This window comes from Podarcis erhardii, assembly GCF_964252035.2.
Source record: "Podarcis erhardii genome assembly, chromosome: 7".
In the NCBI taxonomy this organism is placed as follows: Eukaryota; Metazoa; Chordata; class Lepidosauria; order Squamata; family Lacertidae; genus Podarcis; species Podarcis erhardii.
Window position 1 is genome coordinate 65,936,380 of NC_138511.1, and position 12,901 is coordinate 65,949,280.

The 12,901-nt window shown below is 44.9% G+C and overlaps 1 protein-coding gene across 2 annotated transcripts in view; it reads left to right on the forward strand.

Moving 5' to 3' along the window:
• Positions 1-12,901, forward strand: part of LDLRAP1 (low density lipoprotein receptor adaptor protein 1) — a 71,126-nt gene that overhangs the window by 37,946 nt on the left and 20,279 nt on the right. For both annotated transcript variants that reach the window (XM_081869465.1, XM_081869466.1), the window contains exons 4-5: positions 5,468-5,582; positions 10,825-10,897. In XM_081869465.1, the coding sequence (XP_081725591.1) occupies positions 5,468-5,582; positions 10,825-10,897 (188 nt within the window). The remainder of the gene's footprint in view (positions 1-5,467; positions 5,583-10,824; positions 10,898-12,901) is intronic.

A 12,901-nucleotide genomic window follows, 5' to 3' on the forward strand; every position in this document is an offset into this window, starting at 1 on the left:
AAGCACTGTGAAGCTCCATGTAGGACAAATGTAGGCCACACCGGAGCACAACAAGACACTTAATGCAATGTAAATTAATTTTGAATGTATTTTAAACCCTGGAAAACTCAACTGGTAGATCAGGCACTGCTTTCCTCAAGAGGAACAACCCCTTGCTCATGACAAAGGGATGCTTGGTACAGCTTTGTGCTATGGGACAGCCATTTGAGGGTATTACAGTTTTGGGGCCAACGTCACTAGTATTTTTATGATTAATTTATCACTCTTGCACCATCAATATGCATGGTGCATTGCAGAATACAAGAAAACATAGGAAGCTGGTTCGCTCACAATGCCAAGCCATAGTTTTTCAACAAACCACAAGTTGTTACACAGATGACTAAACCAAACCATGGTGTTTTTTTTCACAATCCTGTCGGATATGGACATCGTTCTGCACAATGGTCAGCAAGGCCAGTTTCTCTGTCACGCTGCTTATCTATGAATGCCCTTCCAAGAATAGGTGAAATACCCACAGTTGTTTTTGTAAGACAACGTTCTTCAACCTCCTGCCTATGAGAGGTGTTTTGGACTTCATTGCCATTACCCCTGCCAGTGGCTAGGTTTCTGGGTGCTGGTGTCCAACAAAATCTGGAGGGCACCAGATTGGGGAATGCTGTTAGAAAGACATCCCTCAGGTACCAGCCGTTATTGGCTTGTAGAGTTCAAAGCGGTTTTTCACCCAGTCCAAGGGAGCATCATCCTGCCAAAAGGGATGTTCCTCAGCTCATGGGCTGAGTGCCTGTCGTCATGCTGCTTTAATGATGCTTGAACCTGTGAGAGTTTGAGGATGATCTTCGCAGGCAGCGTTTTCTCAACACCTTTCCATCAGTTTCTCTTTATCATTTGTAGCCAAGGACCACAGAGAATTGGGGGACAGCGCTGGGGTTTGGAGGAAGTGTCAAAACGCATTTGCAGTCCCAAGATGTGCAAGCTGAACTAGTCTCTTCATCGAGTGGACAGCTCGCTTCTGAGTTGTCCTGAAACTTAAGTGCACTCTGACACAGTGCTGCTGAATAAATAAATGACAGACTATATACCCCCAGGGCAAGATTTATCCTCTCCTCCTGAGAAAGGTCATCAGATCTTCATCAGGCTTGGTGTGGGGGGAAAGATAATTCAAGATGCACTGACTATGCTGCTTTGAACTGCTGCTCCCTGCAAGCGATGAGTGATTTTCTGCTTCAAGTCATGTTCTTCTGTTGCAAAACTTGGGGTGAATGCATGTGCGGTCCTTCGGGCATTTCAACCTGGCCTCTCCCCAGGTCACACACCCTCCCGAGCCTCATTCCTCACTAGGCCTGATTTGAGTCCTCCTTGTGCATTTTTGGCACACTCATTGCTATGCCCTCTTTTCCTCTAGCCCTCTCCTGAGGTTCAAGAACATAGAAAGCTGCCTTATACTGAGTCAAACCCTTGGCCATTTAGCTCAGTACAGTCGTACCTTGGATATCAAAATGCCTTGACTCCCGAACAATTGAAACCCAGGAGTGAGTGTTCCAATTTTGGAACAATTTTTCAGAAGCCGAATGTCAGGCGTGGCTTCCGATTGGCTGCAGGAGCTTCCCGCAGCCAATCAGAAGCTGCACTTTGGTTTCCGAATGTTTTGGAAATCGAACGGACTTCCGGAACAGATTCTGTTATACTTCCAAGGTACGACTGTATTGTCTGTGTTGACGGGCAGTGGCTTTCCAGGGTTCCAGGCAAGGTTTTCTCACAACCACACCTGGAGATTTCAGGGATTGAACCTGGGACCTTTGCATGTAAAGCAGATGCTGTGGCCCTTCCCAACAAAGAGCTTAGGGCTGATGGGAATTGTAGTTGAAAACATCAGTAAGACACCAGGTTGGTGGAGGCTGGTCTATCCTTAGTAGCAGTGGCTCTGCAGGATTTCAGGCAAGGGACTTTCCCAGCCCTTCCTGGAGATACCAGAAATTCTACATGGGGTCTTTCTATCATCGAGCTGCAGCTCTTCCCCAACTCAGAAGGGAGCTCTCCACTTAGATTGGAAATGTGTTTGAAGCTTCCCTTCCTACCAACCCCAGCTGTGCTCCCCAACTGCCTGTGGTCCTTGGATACAAGCAAGAACAGCAATTGGTAGAAATGTGCTGAGAAGCCTGATGAAGACCTGGTAGCCTTTCTTAGGCAGGGAGAATGAAGCCTACATCTTGCCCTGGGGATTTATAGCCAGCCATTTTTAAATACAACGTGGCCCATTTTTAGGCTTTTGTATAATCAGGGCATTGATGGGTGGGTGGGGGGCAATAACTGCTAAGGAGTAGTTGGCTGCTCCAAGCACCTGGAATGCACATCACTCACTCCCATATTGGTGGGCAGATAGGGTGGCCCCTCCTGGTGTGATGTCCAGGCTGGCCTTCAGCTTCTCTAACAGAATGGGGTGGGCACATCGCAGAAGAGCAAGAGTTGGCAGGATTTCCTGAGCTCAAAGTACTCCCCCCACCCACACTCTCCTGTTTTAAAAATGGAAGCACTCCTTAGAAAGCAGAGCTTTTGGGAAGATGGATGGGTATTTGTTTTTCTGCATTTCCCTAGCGTTATAAGATCTCCGCCTGGAAAATTGCATTCTCTCTGCTTTGATCTGATAAGCAAACTCTATGAATCTGTGCATGGTGTGTGCCTGAAACTTTCATTTGTTTCTCTTATTTGTAAGGCAAAGCCTCACAATATAAGTGCTGTGCTGTTTGGTGCAAAGCACAGAGGTTTATATTAGAATTCAGCATCCTATCAGCTTCTGGGGGTTTTTTTTGTTTGTTGTTGTTGTTGTTGTTTTAAGTTTCTAGGCCTTATGGTGAAAATATTAGCTGTGAAGTAAGTGGCCAGGGACTGATCATCTCAGAAACTACTGTGGGGAGGCTGAGTTGGATTTCCAGTATTGTGGGTGCTTTATATCTGCCTGGAGTAGCTCAGTTGGTAGAGCATGAGACTCTTAATCTCAAGGTTGGGGGTTTCTCTTGCCTACAGGGAAACACTGGGCACAGCTGAGAGAGATTAACCCCAAAAATGTTGTGGGTGCTCAGGTACCCATGGCACCCTATTGTTAGTGCCACTGGCCAGGGGCTGCTCAGTCAGGGCTTCAACCCTGTAAAGAGGCAAGACAATCCAGGAGTCCCATTGGGAAGCAGGGCTCCTCTTCTAATGTTCCTGGCTTCTCCCTTTCTCACTTCATATGCTGTTCCTTCAAAGAACTTGGTTCTAAACCATGTAGAGCAGGTATGGCCTTTAGCCAGATTTCATGTGGGTGCCAAGGAGGCAGAAATGGTGAGAAAGTGGGTGAAAGAAAGAGAAATAGGGAGAAAAGGGGATGGCCCCAGCCTCTTTGGTCTTCAGCCCCACCTCCTGCTGGTGTGTGGCCCCTGACAGATTACCTCTGAGGGAATGTAACCCCAGACAGAAAAAGGATTGCTCTCCCCTGGTGTAGGGCTTTAAAGGCTATTAAAGGTAAAGGGACCCCTGAACATTAGGTCCAGTCGTGGCTGACTCTGGGGTTGCGGCACTCATCTCGCTTTATTGGCTGAGGGAGCCGGCGTACAGCTTCCAGGTCATGTGGCCAGCATGACTAAGCCGCTTCTGGCGAACCAGAGAAGCGCACGGAAATGCCGTTTACCTTCCTGCTGGAGTGGTACCTATTTATCTACTTGCACTTTGACGTGCTTTCGAACTGCTAGGTTGGCAGGAGCAGGGACCAAGCAACAGAAGCTCACCCCATCACGGGGATTCGAACCGCCGACCTTCTGATCGGCAAGTCCTAGGCTCTGTGGTTTAACCTGCAGCTCTTTAAATTAGGCCCAGAAGCAAAGAGGCATGCAACTGGTACACAAAAGGTGCTCTGAGCACCTGGCCCCTACAAACAGCTTCGATCTGTACTAGGATGTCTTCAGAATCTCACACATCCCGCTCCCGCTTTCGTCTCTACATTTGGGACCTTTTGATTGTGCACCCAATGTTTTGGAATGCCCTCTCTGAAGGGGAGGTATCAACCTGCCTCCATTGCTGCCTGCATTCTGACAGGCAGTGAAAACCCTTGACCTTTTCTGAAAAGCACTGGCAGATTGATATATACTGTTGCCCACACTGCTGTGCTTTGCTACTGAGAGTTTGGTTTGGTTGGTTTCACTGTTTAATTACGTGTGTGTGTGTGTGTGTGTGTGTGTGTGTGTGTGTGTGTGTTTTCCCCTCCCCCCCCATTGTTTTATTTCTCTGTATTTTACACTGTATTAAACATTATTGCTAATTTCTCCTGTGGGGACTTTTTTGACAGAGGGTAAGGTAGAAACAGTTTTAATAAAATTATTATTTAGTGTTTTTACCTTGCCTTCCTTATCAGTCAATCAAAGCTATTTGAGAGTAAAAACACAATCAGGCATGAAAATCAATGCTGTCGGAAAACAATGCAAAGCCATAGGGTTGTCTCCAGTGCTAGTCCTACTCGGAGGAGACCCATTTAAATTAATAGACATGAGTACTGTAGGTTTCTTAATTTTAATGAGTCTGCTTAAGCAGGACTTAGTTTGGTACAAGAGCACTCTTGTCTCTTGGGGTTTGCTGCAACTCATTCTACAGTTTTAAGACACCTGCTGTAGATAGACAGACAGACAGACAGACAGACAGACAGATATGCAAATATATCCATTGTGGGATATCAGTGTAGTAAGGCAGTAAATATGAACAAGTTACACATGTGTATATATAGCTTTTAAATTTTGCTGGTCTTATAGTTTTCAATTGTTCTATGTATACTACTTAATGATTTTTTTGACCGAGGGCTTTATAAATTCTTATAAACAAATAAAAATAATTGATAGTCCATATTTACCATGTGACAGGTCTGAAAGCTTTCTGTGAAATGTTTCTTTGTAAGATGTGGCATGTTCAGGCTCATAAGTCCACAAAAGAGAATTAGGGCTCTTCCTCTTCAGCAGCCTACCTCTTGGTTTCTAACAAGAAAAGTTTTCCTCCCTTTCCCATGATACAAGAACTTGGACCCATCCACCAAAGTTGAAAGATTCCTGAGAGACAAAAGAAAGACACTTCTTCACACGGCACATAGGCCACATTTATGCCATACATTTAAAACTCTCACTGATTGGCAGGTGGGTGTAGTTAGGGGAAATGGCCTTGCAAGCTAAATTGGACACCCTGGTGGGCCAGAGGTCCCCCCTGCCCCTGCCTTATCCCATCCTTCAACCTGGTGCCCCCCCCCCCCCAAATACCTCGTACTGCAACTCCCATCAGCCTCAGTCAGTTTGGAGACACTTGTGAAAGACCCCTTGCATGTGTGGTTTGCCGAATTTTACAGAGCTAGAACTTGTAGTGTTGGAGGGAGGGAGGCCTGGGTGTAGAGTGCATTCCCCCCCTTTAAAAAAATAATAATGTGTATTTAATTGTCTTGTTTTGCCAATGTTCACAGGATATCCTACTGCACAGCAGACAAAGTGCATGACAAGGTGTTTGCCTATATTGCACAGAGCCAGCACAATGAGAACCTGGAGTGCCACGCTTTCCTCTGCACCAAACGGAAAATGGTCAGTATTGCATTTCTTTGCAGTGAGGTGACAAGGGTGGGTTGACGGAAGCACCTCTTGCGAGCACAGCTTGGACAAGGTGCAGAAGGAACACCAAAGATAATGTAAGACCAGCGGGCTTTCAGATTATGTTTATGAGTATCCTGGGGTTCCTCAAAAGCTTATCCAAAACCCCTGAGTGTGAAGTTCAGCTGTGGGGGTGGATAAGCTTTAAATGTGCAGTGGCTCACTTGAACCACACTGACAGATTAGTGATGGGTCACTTGGCAGAATCAATAGCATGGTTTGTAGCAGTAGATTGGCACTTGAACCCATAAGGAGAAGAAGACATAACTTTGACAGATGTAAGTCTGACCTATGTCTGCCTATCTGTCTAAATCAGAGATGGATGATGTCATCCTCTCCAGATGCTGGAACTCCCAACTCGCCCCAGCCCCAGCCAGTATAACCAAATAGCGAGGTATGGTGGGAGTTGTAGTTCAGCACCACATAGGCTGCCCCTGATCTAAACCAATAAAGACATATTAAGGATATTGGACCTAGAGCAAATAAAACTGAAAGTGCCTTCTGTTGTTTTTCCTGGTATCATCAGCATCCCCAAGTCTAAAAGCTGTCAAATTCTGCAAGTGTGCTGTGACAGGTATATGTGAGTCATCAAGAAAAGACTCGGTGCAGATACAAACCCTGCATGTTTGCTAGAGAGGTGGGATGCAAATGCTGAAAATAAGTCAACCTTGCATGTGGTCCTTGCACCTGGTTCTGCATTCATTATGTTCTATTTGGAGAACAGCCATAGCTGCATGCATGTTTGCATGGAGACAATCTCAGATTCAATCTGTGGCTTCTCCAGGCGGCTGGGGGGGGGGAGGGGAGGGTTCAGGCCTGGATCTCCCATCCTTTTCTTTCTTTGCTTTTAAACTTAAAGAAAAAACACTCATTGCTTGCAAGGTGGCTGAGCACATTTTAAATTACAGGGCTAGTGAGACCCTGGCCACCCAGCATCTTAATATTCCCAGAGATGTCTATACAAAAAAAAAAAATAGTATGCACAAATTTGTGTCATGGGCCTGAGCCCATTAAGCCTTTCAGTTTACTTACTTACCGTATTTTTCCATGTATAAGACTAGGTTTCCCCCCTAAAAAATAATGTTCAAAATTTGGGGGCATCTTATACACAGGGGCCATCTCCCCCCATTTTCTTAAATTGGAGTCCCCCAGAAGAGGGGGTGTCTTATACATGGGATCGTCTTATAGACGGAATGGTACTTACTTACCGTATTTTTTGCTCTATAAGACGCACAAGACCACAAGACACACCTAGTTTTTGGAGGAGGAAAACAAGAAAAAAAATATTCTGAATCTCAGAAGCCAGAACAGCAAGAGGGATCGCTGTGCAGTGAAAGCAGCAAATCCCTCTTGCTGTTCTGGCTTCTGGGATAGCTGTGCAGCCTGCATTCACTCCATAAGACACAGACACATTTCCCCTTACTTTTTAGGAAGGAAAAGGTGAGTCTTATAGAGCAAAAAATACGGTACTTACTTATTTACTGATTGATTGCATTTATATTCCACCTTTATCTCAAGGAGCTCAAAGTGCCATATATGGTTCTCCCCCCATCTCGTTTAATCCCCACAACAACCCGGTGCGGGAGGGTAGGCTGAGAGGTGACAGGCCTGGGGTCAACCAGTGAGCTTTGAGGCTGCGTGGGATTTGAACCCTGGTCTCCCAGGTCCTAGTCTGACACCCTAACCATTGTGCTTCTTCAGTGGGTGGGGCGTTTTAATCCCACCTTTTAAAAATACAAATGTGTTTTAGATCCTTCTGTGCTTTGTTTTATGCTGGCTTTAAGGTATATTAGTTATTTGTTGTTGTAAATCGCTTTTAAGTTACATCAGTAAACAAAAGCAACTAATAAGTTCAATAAATAATAATAGTACCTTTCAACACCCCTCTTTGCAGATGGCACTTATTTCTGTTGCAGAGCCTAGGTGGAGAAAATGCATTAAAAATGAACCCTCCATGTGGGAGTGTTTACCTAGGAGTACTGGTGGATAGTGGAAGGGTGCTTTGAACTACAACTCCCATCTGCAGAGCCGGCTGGGGCTGATGGGAGTTGTAGTCCAAAGTATCAAGGGGGCAGCTGGTTGACAAAGGCTGGGTTAAGCAGGTGCCTACCAGTCTCTGATGCTTCCCTAAAAAATTGCCAAACCATCACATTTGCCTTATGAAGAAAATCCTCTTAATGACGACTTCAGTCTTCTGTGTCATTTTCTAAATGACCTTGTAAACTTTTGATGCAGAAAGAACAACAAAGTTCTTCTCTCTCTCCCCATAGACAAAAATATGTGACATTATAGAAATATGGGGAAAGAGTGCAGAGACCTTGATTGTATGTCTTAGTTTCCCCATCTCTGTCATATAATTAGTCTATATTTTTAGCGGCTGGGCAATTCTCACCCGTATCTGGGTCTATTAAACTTGATTTGAATGTGACAGCCGAAATTGTAAACAGCTGTGAGGAGCTTCATACTTAATTACCATATTTAAGGAGCGGGTTTTTGTTTTTGTTGTTTGTTCTTCTTTACCCATCATAAGAAGAAGAAGAAGAAAATGTTTTCCTCTTCCACCAAAGATATAAATGGCTCAGTCTTTCAAATGAGATTTGGCACAGATACAAGTTTTGTCCATCTCTTAACTTGCTTCTCCCCTGTGGCAAATAAAACTTGCCTGCAGGCCACCCTGTCGTAAGATTTGTAAATTGGGAAGGGAGGTGGTAATTCCAGGCTGTTGGTGAGTCCTGGGTCAGGACCAAACATACATGCATATACTGGTTGCCATTTTGTTTCTGGGTCCAGTTCAGGGCCTTCACATTAGTGTTTAAAGCCCTCAGAGACTTTAAGTCCCAAGCGGGTGGCGCTGTGGGTTAAACCACAGAGCCTAGGGCTTGCCGATCAGAAGGTCGGCAGCTCAAATCCCTGCAACAAGGTGAGCTCCCATTGTTCAGTCCCTGCTCCTGCCAACCTAGCAGTTTGAAAGCATGAAATGCAAGTAGATAAATAGGTACTGCTCTGGCGGGAAGGTAAACGGTGTTTCAGTGCGCTGCTCTGGTTCGCCGGAAGAGGCTTAGTCATGCTGGCCACACAACCCGGAAGTTGTACGCAGGCTCCCTCGGCCAGTAAAGCAAGATGAGCGCCGCAACCCCAGAGTCGTCCGCGACTGGACCTAATGGTCAGGGGTCCCTTTTCCTTTACCTTTGTCTACTTGCCTGCAGACCCTCTGCTGGTCCCTCTCCCCATCACCACCCCCCTTTGCAAGTTGAAGAGTGCTTCTCTGGAGCCCCCTGTACTGGGGATGGGTGTTTTCTGACAATTTCAGTTTTTCTGAATTGGTTACTTTTCCAATCATTAGTTCTATTCTCCCCATTTTCACACAAGCAGGTACTATTTTTACCAGCATTTTGCTGCAATTTTCTCCTGTTTACATGCTTGTATGCAATTTCCCCTAATGCACATGTTTTTGCAAAGTAATATAATGCATTTTGTATGTTGTTGTTTCACAGATATCTGCATGTTTATGCACGCCTTGCCCTACCTTGTCTGTGCATTTTTATACACGTGACCTAGGCAGAGCATCACATTGCAGGACACAGAAAAGTGGAGATTTTGAAGGATGGCTGTGCTTACGCTTGTGTATTGCTTCAGGAAAGTGTGAATTAGATAGGTTTGCCATTAAGTGTGAACTGAGTCAGTTTCCTGTTCCAGCGCCATGCCATGCTCACTGTCATCTGAGTGATGGTCTCTCTGAACGACCATCCTCTCTATCTTGTGCCCTGTCATGGGGGTGGCTACCTTATTGGTCTCCTCTCACTTAAGTTGGTGGAGTGAAGTTCTTGTGCCAGGGCTGGAGGTATTGATAAGGAAGTGGCTATGGATTGACAGGGTGCAGGATATGTGACACATGGGCTTCACCCACCCACATTGCGTGAGGCAGCTTTAGAGGAGTGTCGCTGGTTTGGTCACACTGGGCGTGCAGCCTCAGGGACACTGCAACTATAATTTAGAAAGGAGCACGAGAGGCAGGGGGCACTGAATTTTGGGGTTGCACAGGGCACTGCTGAAATTTGAGACCCCAAGGGTTCCCACCCTGTATCTGCACTGGCAGAACAGCTCCACTGACAGTGCGTTCCTCTGATGTTTGCAACATGTCTGGCCTTCCGCTTGCATAGCAGGGCTTCCCTCAAATCCTCTCTCTCTCTCTCTCTCTCTCTCACACACACCCACACACCCACACCCACACACACACCACATATCACAAATTTCAAGTAATGACGTGTGCCTCAGTTGATTAAATGCCAAAGTCTGTATTGTTGGTTTTATTACTGTGGCGTGCACCCACTATCTGTGCTTTCCGGAAACAATTGAATGCATTTTTATTTTGACAAGCTTTTGCAGCAGGGTGCCATTGGTGCTTGTTTTGTTTTGTTTAAAATCTGTATTTAGTTGTGTTCGGTAATGCACTTTAAACTATTTTTAGCTGTTTCCAAAAATATATAGTAGATGTTAATTTTAGGGTGCACTCTGCTCTGATAATTTTTCTCGATTTCAGCGGTATAGAAATTTTGGTATACCGTGTTTCAATCAATTAGATAGCTTCAGCACTGAGAAGCACTTGTGCAGCTACAGCTCCTTTTGATTTTGGTATTTTTAAAGACAGATTTTGTGTAAGGAATCCAGTCCTTCCGTTTCAAGTGCAGGGGTGAGTCAGTAACACCCCTCTCTGCATGCGCACACACAGAATTTTAGCCCAAGTCCTGCTGCAGCCTGCCATTGCAGAGTCCACAGTGGCATGGCTAAACTGGTCTGTAAGCACACGTGTGGTTGAGAAATCCAGATGACCACTTTAGTATGGGCTTGTTCAGTCTGGCTGTCAGCCCTCATCTCTCCCCCCCCCCCCAAGAAAAAGTCATTACAGATTGAATATAAATACCCCCAAACGAGTGTCTGAACTCATTCTCCGAGTTCTGCAGCTGCCTCTCTCCATAACAGTGGGCGCCGCTGCTGGCATCAATATTGAATTAAGTCTTGAATGGTGGCATGGGACTTGTAGAGCCGTAGAATGAGGAACGAGTTCCTGGTTTAACATCTCTCAGCTGCGCGGAACCTCCAAATGATTTAAATCTACATGAAGAACTGTCTATTAATACACCGTTATAATCGCTGTTGTATCTTCTTCTTCTCCCAGGCTCAAGCCGTCACCCTCACAGTTGCTCAGGCGTTCAAAGTAGCATTTGAATTTTGGCAGGCGTCCAAGGAAGGTGAGTGTGGGAACTTACATCTGCCTCTCGCTGCCTTTTCGACACATCCCAGCCTTCCCTAACCTGATGCTCTCCAGATGTTTTGCTTTCATCATCCCTTACTGTTGGCCATGCTCCCTGGGGCTGATGGGAGTTGGAGTCCGACAACATCTGGAGGACACAAGGTTGCAGAAGGCTGATATATCCAGTAAATGTGTAGCTGGTTTATTTTGTGTGTGTGTGTGTGCACGCACGCCTTTTGTTGTTGTTGTTTGACTTTTTCTCTAGGAGCAAAATGGTCTTTTTATCCCTCCACTTTTAAAAATCAAACAAACAAAAAAACCACCAACCAAGGCTCAGTCAATAATATTTCAGATTACTTAGCTCATCTAAGCACATGCCTGTTTATTTATTAAGTTGCTGTTTCACAGTTTTTACGGTATATCCTGCTTGATTGTTAAAAAAAGTGATTTACAAAAGGATAAAACAATGAAATTATCAGTAAAGATCTGTTAAAAACAACCATTTGAAACACTCAGAAGTAATTAGCATCAGCTAAAAAACACATTAAACTGCACAACAGCATTCCACATATCTGGATAGACTTGCCTAAATAAAAATGTTTTCCCAATTGGGAACCCCTGAACTAGTGCATTTGAGGACAGATATTCCTGGTCTAGGAATTTTGGGTCAAGGGTGGCAGATCTCATTTAGCTTCCCAGTACTTCATAGCACTGTCCTGAGGGAACTTTTCAGGGAATCTCACCATGTGCTACCATCTCCTCTGCCTGGGTTTAAAGTCTCATGCCTCCCTACTCATCTGCTGTTACCCAGAGGTCTCTTGCCTTAAATTATACCAGCAACCATCCCCTTCCTTGCTTTTATGCCTAAAATGGCCTCCCAGAACACCGATGCAATGCCACTTCACTCTTCCCTCCTCAAAGCCCACTTCCCCCAAGTGTTTTTCTTAACCCTAAGATTTGATCCCTAATGGAAAGAAAGGCGTGAAACAGATGTCTTTCCTGTCAGGCAAGACTCACACATTTTTCTGCTACATCTTTTCTCCTTCACTTCTCTACTGAGATGCATGTCTGTCTTTGCAGCATTGATCTGCATGCATACACACACTCAAGCACACGATGCTTCAGGCAGGCTTTTGGTGGAGCTTCTTAACTTTTTTTTCTCAGGCACCCAGCATGTTTAGCTATTTAAATAAGCATTTGTGCCTCTCTCTCTCTCTCTCTCTTTAATTTTCAAAACTTTACTATGAAGTTAAAATTATAGCCTGGTAAGAGATTTAGAATAAAAACAGAAAGGAAAAGAATGGAGGGTGGGGGAGAACTTCTACAAAACAAAAACAGCTTTCACAGATATTACCACGTAAAATAAAATACATTTTCAAGGGACTACACTATAAATTAGATGCTACAACAAAAACTAACCTGATACAGAGAGAAGACAAAACAAATGTTATGAGTACCAGATAAAAGCCATATTTCACCCAGACTAGCCATTCCCTTGATTGGCCTGTCATATGAGTAACAAATAGCCACCAAATGGAGACAAAACCCATAGGTTTGGCTGCACCCTGGGATACCCTTTGTTTATGAGTCAGAAATGGCAATATACATGACTATATTAAACAAAAAAGGGAAAAACCCAAGATTCCTTCCAGTCCCGTGAAATTTGTGTCTCTCTTTTTAAATAGAAAAGCCTATTCTTTACATATAAGTACATATAACACACACACACACACACACACACACAGAGAGAGAGAGAGAGAGACTACTATGAGGCACAAATGTTACTATGAGTAACAAAACTGAGTTGTTGTTGTTTTATTCATGTGGCATTCATGTGGCCATCATTCTGCCGGACACTGAGGTCCAGCGCCGAGAGTCTTCTGGCGGTTCCCTCACTGAAAGAAGCAAAGTTACAGGGAACCAGGCAGAGGGCCTTCTTGGTAGTGGCGCCCGCCCTGTGGGCAGGCATCAGATGTCCTCCCATCAGATGTCAAGGAAATAC